Source organism: Notothenia coriiceps, unplaced genomic scaffold, assembly GCF_000735185.1.
Source record: "Notothenia coriiceps isolate Sejong01 unplaced genomic scaffold, NC01 NC01_scaffold00016825, whole genome shotgun sequence".
NCBI classification, from domain to species: domain Eukaryota; kingdom Metazoa; phylum Chordata; class Actinopteri; order Perciformes; family Nototheniidae; genus Notothenia; species Notothenia coriiceps.
The window spans coordinates 396199-402207 of NW_011349526.1; the positions used below are offsets into that span (position 1 = coordinate 396199).

At 47.7% G+C, this 6009-nt stretch overlaps 1 protein-coding gene across 1 annotated transcript; it reads left to right on the forward strand.

Annotated features, from left to right (window-relative positions):
- Nucleotides 1–4493: 4493 nt before the first annotated feature.
- Nucleotides 4494–5783, forward strand: LOC104949854 (ATP-binding cassette sub-family A member 1-like; the record flags this gene model as incomplete). Its single annotated transcript, XM_010776288.1, has 4 exons — nt 4494–4506; nt 4605–4825; nt 5332–5407; nt 5560–5783. Coding segments are annotated over exons 1-4 (534 nt in total), but the record flags the coding sequence as incomplete, so codon positions are not given.
- Nucleotides 5784–6009: the final 226 nt, after the last annotated feature.

Below are 6009 nucleotides of genomic sequence, written 5' to 3' on the forward strand. Positions count from 1 at the left end.
CGCTGCATGTCTCCTCAAGCTGCTGAATGTTCTCTAAACGCTGCATGTCTCCTCAAGCTGCTGAATGTTCTCTAAACGCTGCATGTCTCCTCAAGCTGCTGAATGTTCTCTAAACGCTGCATGTCTCCTCAAGCTGCTGAATGTCCTCTAAACGCTGCATGTCTCCTCAAGCTGCTGAATGTTCTCTAAACGCTGCATGTCTCCTCAAGCTGCTGAATGTTCTCTAAACGCTGCATGTCTCCTCAAGCTGCTGAATGTTCTCTAAACGCTGCATGTCTCCTCAAGCTGCTGAATGTTCTCTAAACGCTGCATGTCTCCTCAAGCTGCTGAATGTTCTCTAAACGCTGCATGTCTCCTCAAGCTGCTGAATGTTCTCTAAACGCTGCATGTCTCCTCAAGCTGCTGAATGTTCTCTAAACGCTGCATGTCTCCTCAAGCTGCTGAATGTTCTCTAAACGCTGCTGAATGTTCTCTAAACGCTGCATGTCTCCTCAAGCTGCTGAATGTTCTCTAAACGCTGCATGTCTCCTCAAGCTGCTGAATGTTCGTTTGTTCTGAGATGTTTCTTCATGAGGAACATTTGGGGTTTTATATCTGCATCCTCTCTGAAGCTGTTCCTCCTGATGGAGGGGGTTAGCACCCGTTAGCCTCCGTTAGTCTGCATTGGATATATTATATATTATAATGTCCTCAGCATATCTCAGGTTTGTGTGTCCAGAGGAAAGGGAACCCGTCTCTCTGTGGGACGCAGGATGTTAAAGTCTGTCCTTTAAATGTTTAGTATTTCATGAACACACTCACTCTTTATGTTCCCGGTGTTTTGAGGACATTAAGCGCAGATTTAAATCGTTTTACACACCGAGCTAATATGGAAGTAATGAAAAGATTTCTGATCAGATTTGAGATTTAAACGTGTTTTCTGGATTCCTGTTGGGATTAAAACGGATTAGACCCGCTGCCAACAACACGACTTAATATAATACATATTATTAATTATTATATTTATATAGACTCCAACATGCTGCTGGAGGTTTACTGTTAAATTAACCCTTTGTATTTAGCAACTGTTCTGACACACACACACACACACACACACACACACACACCCTCTAAACGCTGCATGTCTCCTCAAGCTGCTGAATGGAGGAGACATGCAGCGTTTAGAGGGTGTGTGTGTGTGTGTGTGTGTGTGTGTGTGTGTCAGAACAGTTGCTAAATACAAAGGGTTAANGTCAGCTGCAGCAGAGAGAGAGAGAGGTTAAAGCTCCAGTTCAGCTGCAGGAGAGAGAGAGGTTAAAGATCCAGTTCAGCTGCAGGAGAGAGAGGTTAAAGCTCCAGTTCAGCAGTCCAGTTCAGCTGCAGGAGAGAGAGAGGTTAAAGATCCAGTTCAGCTGCAGGAGAGAGAGAGAGGTAAAGCTCCAGTTCAGCTGCGGGGGAAAGTCCAGTTCAGCTGCAGGGAGGAGCTGCAGGAGAGAGAGAGAGAGGTTAAAGCTCCAGTTCAGCTGCAGGAGAGAGAGAGAGAGGTTAAAGCTCCGGTTCAGCTGCAGGAGAGAGAGAGGTTAAAGCTCCAGTTCAGCTGCAGGAGAGAGAGATGCAGGAGAGAGAGAGAGAGGTTAAAGCTCCAGTTCAGCTGCAGGAGAGAGAGAGAGAGGTTAAAGTTCCAGTTCAGCTGCAGGAGAGAGAGAGAGAGAGGTTAAAGCTCCAGTTCAGCTGCAGGAGAGAGAGAGAGAGGTTAAAGATCCAGTTCAGCTGCAGGAGAGAGAGAGAGAGGTTAAAGCTCCAGTTCAGCTGCAGGAGAGAGAGAGGTTAAAGATCCAGTTCAGCTGCAGGAGAGAGAGAGGTTAAAGCTCCAGTTCAGCTGCAGGAGAGAGAGAGGTAGCATAGTTGAACATTTGACATTTTAAGGGTGGGGCGTAACCAATGGGGACTCGTCCGGGATCCGATGTATTTGTCTGTATCTAGTGGCCCTCGGTTGCTTTTTAGAGATGTAGTTTGAGTTCATGTGTGGTTGTTGCTGTTTGTTTAGTGGGGCATGTGATTGTTACACCAGCTTGCCATTTCAGTTTTCATCACCCGGACTCGTTAGTCACCGGCAGGTTTGGACCCTAAGGGCTCTTATGTTTCTGTTTTAAATTAGGCATTAGTGAAGATTATTACCAAACTAAGACCCCCAATAACTGTGTGTGTGTGTGCTGTGATTGTTTGTGTTTGTGTGTGTGTGTTGTTTGTGTTTCTAGGTGCTGTGTACCCCCCCCCCTCTCTCTCTCCTGACACCAGTCGACCTTGACAATTCTCCTCTGGTGTTTTCTGAGAGTTAATTATCTGAGGATCATCCCCACAGAGCATCCTGAGGCTCTCTCTGTAATAAAGGGAATGATGTCCTTCATCATGGCCTCTCTCTATCTTCCTCTCTCTCTCTTCCTCCCTAACCCAGCTCCTCTCTCTCTCTCTCTCTCTCTCTCTCTCTCTCTCTTCTTCTGGAGTCATTATTGGACGCTGGGACAGTTTGATGACATTTATTCTGCCTGGCACTTCCTCTCTTTCTGTTAATCACCCTGCAGTCTCATCTGTGGACAGCTTTCAACCCAGCAGCTCGCTGTCATCAATCAAGAGCTTCTTCCTCCTCATCTTCATCTTCCTCTTCCTCCTCTTCCTCCTCTTCTTCTCTAATCTTCCCAGAGAGAACCATGCAGAGCTCCACCTTCTCCCTTTGTCTCTACGCCATAATAATAAAGCCCACTCCTCACTTCCTGCTGAAGTCACATTTGAGCTTTCTGTTGAGTTTCTACAGAGAAGCAGACACAACCAGCATGGTGTTACATCCAAAAAGTCCCCCAAGTTTCTAGAGCATTTCAATCCTGAACCCCCTCAGTGCCGTGGTGTTAACGAGAAACGACAGACCGCTCACCTTCAGAAGGAGAGCGGCACGTTATGATTGATGACTTTAATATAAATGATGCAATAAAGCAGAACTAAACCCACAATGAGCCCTAATGGCGTGGAGCATTATTACACTTCATTATTGCTTTCCAAAGTGGCAGATGACCCATATAGCACAGTGAGATGCTGCTGACCCCTCTGCTCACCCATTGGTCGCTGAGGAGGAAGCAGAGTGAAGCTTTATGAAGGATATCTGCTGTTACTGTGGAACCTCTCAGAATGGAGAGAACACGTACCTCTTCTCCTCAGCGTCTTGACATCTTGTACACTGTTGCTGTTATTGCTTTGAATTGTCTTTTGTTTTTGCTTGTGTTACGGTGTGTGAGCTGAGCTGTGTGATCATTTGGATGTTTGTTTGTTTGTTTGTTTGTTGATTTGACTGGACAGCACTTTGGTCTGGAGATTTTAAAGGGCTTGTACTTTATTTAATATCTGTGACTATAAAGAGATGTCCGATGCCCAAAATCATCATATGCTCCTGTCTCTTTCACACACACACACACACACACACACACACACACACTCTCAACAGCTCGGAGGAAGCAATTGGGTGTGGAAGACGATAGTTTTTTCTAATTATTTCCTGACATGGAAAATATTAGCCAGATGAACAGAAGCAATCAGTTTCCTCCTCAAGGTGTCGGATACACTTATTACGCTGCAGCGAGACGATTTGAAATGCACAGTCCCCCCTACGCTGCCTCGTATACGCTTATTTCATAATTTCCCCCAATAACTGCATGAATATCATTAGAGGTGTCACGGCAGTAACGGGATGCAGAAACCCTTCACTTCCTGTTCGAGGCTGATGGACTGCTGTGTTGACACATTATTTAATATCAACTTGACGTAGACAGGAGCAGAGTGTTATCTGTCCTGAAGTCCAGTAGGATGTGGGCTGTTTCCTTTGTGTTAGTATGTAAAGACAATCCTCTCAGTAAGTACAGAGCTGAATCCAGATCAGATGTAAAGGCTCTTTGAGCATCTCTCACTCATCCTGCTGTGATGTTACATGTTTGTTGTTCAAGTATTGAGTCTTGATGTGTGTCTGTTGGTGTTACACATGGAGCTGCTGTGATGCAAGGAGCATGTCAGACTTCATCATTCAAGTATTATCCCATTGTGTGGTATGATTGAATAAAAAGTGGAATGTGACAGAGACAGGAGCAGAGCATTATCTGTCCTGACGTTCAGTAATATTTCCTTTGTGTTAGTCTGTAAAGACCGTCAGAGAGAGTGTAGATATGCTGAGTGTAATGACGAGGAGCTGTGGAGCCATCACAAGGCATTTCCTATTACTGTACGGAGGCCGACGGGTGCCAACGAGCTACAACGAACTTAACCTCTCCCATCAGGAGAAGCAGCTTCAGAAAGGATGCAGATATAAAAACCCAAATGTTCCTCATGAAGAAACATCTTCAGCAACAACACCTGCAGCGTTTAGAGAACATTCAGCAGCTTGAGGAGACATGGCAGCATTGACTAAAAGCTGCAGAAACCAAACGCTGCAGGTACACAGCTAATATAAGTAATTGTGGGCCCTGTAGCACCACATGACAGGAAGTAGTAAGCCACATATGGCGCCCTCTAGGATTTGCTTTAACTGCCAGCTAACTTCCTACTCTTGGTCTGTCTCGTGGTCTAACTTCCTGTCCCCCCCTCAGGGCGCACCATCATCCTGTCCACGCACCACATGGACGAGGCGGACATCCTGGGGGACCGGATCGCCATCATCTCCCACGGGAAGCTGTGCTGCGTGGGCTCCTCGCTCTACCTGAAGAACCAGCTGGGGACCGGATACTACCTGACCCTGGTGAAGAGGGAAGGGGCGGGCAGGACCTCCGTCAGCAGGAAGTCCTCCAGCAGCACCTCGCTCAGAGAGAAGGTACACCACCAATCAGGATTGAGTATTCAACTAGGCCGTGTAATAACTATATTTATTAATCTAAAACCTGACGAACTCTCCTTCGTGTTTCCTTGACCTGATCACGTTTTCTCTCGAGGTCAAGGAGCAGAGGACGTCTAATAATCAGAACAAAGTACACGCACACACATACACACACACACACACACACACACACACACACACACACACACACACACACACACACACACACACACACACACACACACACACACACACACACACACACACACACACACACATACACACACACACACACACACACACACACACACACACACACACACACACACACACACACACACACACACACACACACACACACACACACACACACACATACACACACACACACACACACACACACACACACACACACACACACACACACACACACACACACACACACACACACACACACACACACACACACACAGTGCTTAAGGTAGTATTCCTGTGTGTTTCAGGAGGGGGAGTGCTCCTCCATCAGCAGCAGTGACGCCGGCCTCGGCAGCGAACATGAGAGTGAGGTGGCGACTATTGGTGAGTCCTCTGTTCCTGTGGAGCATTCGATTCGTTCACCATCAGAGCGTTTGACTCGTTCTGTTTCTGTGGAGCGTTTGATTCGTTCTGTTCCTATGGAGCGTTTGATTTCTTTGTCTGCAGCTGCTCTGACGAGTCTCCTCCCCCCTCAGAGAGCGCCGCCCCCTTGCCCGATGTGATCCAGGTCTCCGGGCTGATCCAGGGTCACGTCCCGGCGGCTCGCCTGGTGGAGGATCTGGGCCATGAGCTGACCTACGTCCTGCCGTACAGCGCGGCCAAGGACGGGGCCTTCGCGGAGCTATTCAGCGACCTGGACCAGAAGCTGGCCGAACTCGGCATCTCCAGCTACGGTGTGTCGGACACAACGCTGGAGGAGGTAACGCTCCCTTTAACAATACACCTTGTTTACTTCCCTAACAACCTTCCCCAACAACTCCCCCAACAACTCCCCCCAACAAGTCCCCCCAAAAACTCCCCCCAACAACTCCTCCAACAACTCCCCAACAACTCCCACCAACAACTCCCCCCAACAACTCCCCCCAACTCCACCCAACTCCCAAACAACTCCCCCAAAAAACTCCCCCTAACAACTCCCCCAACAA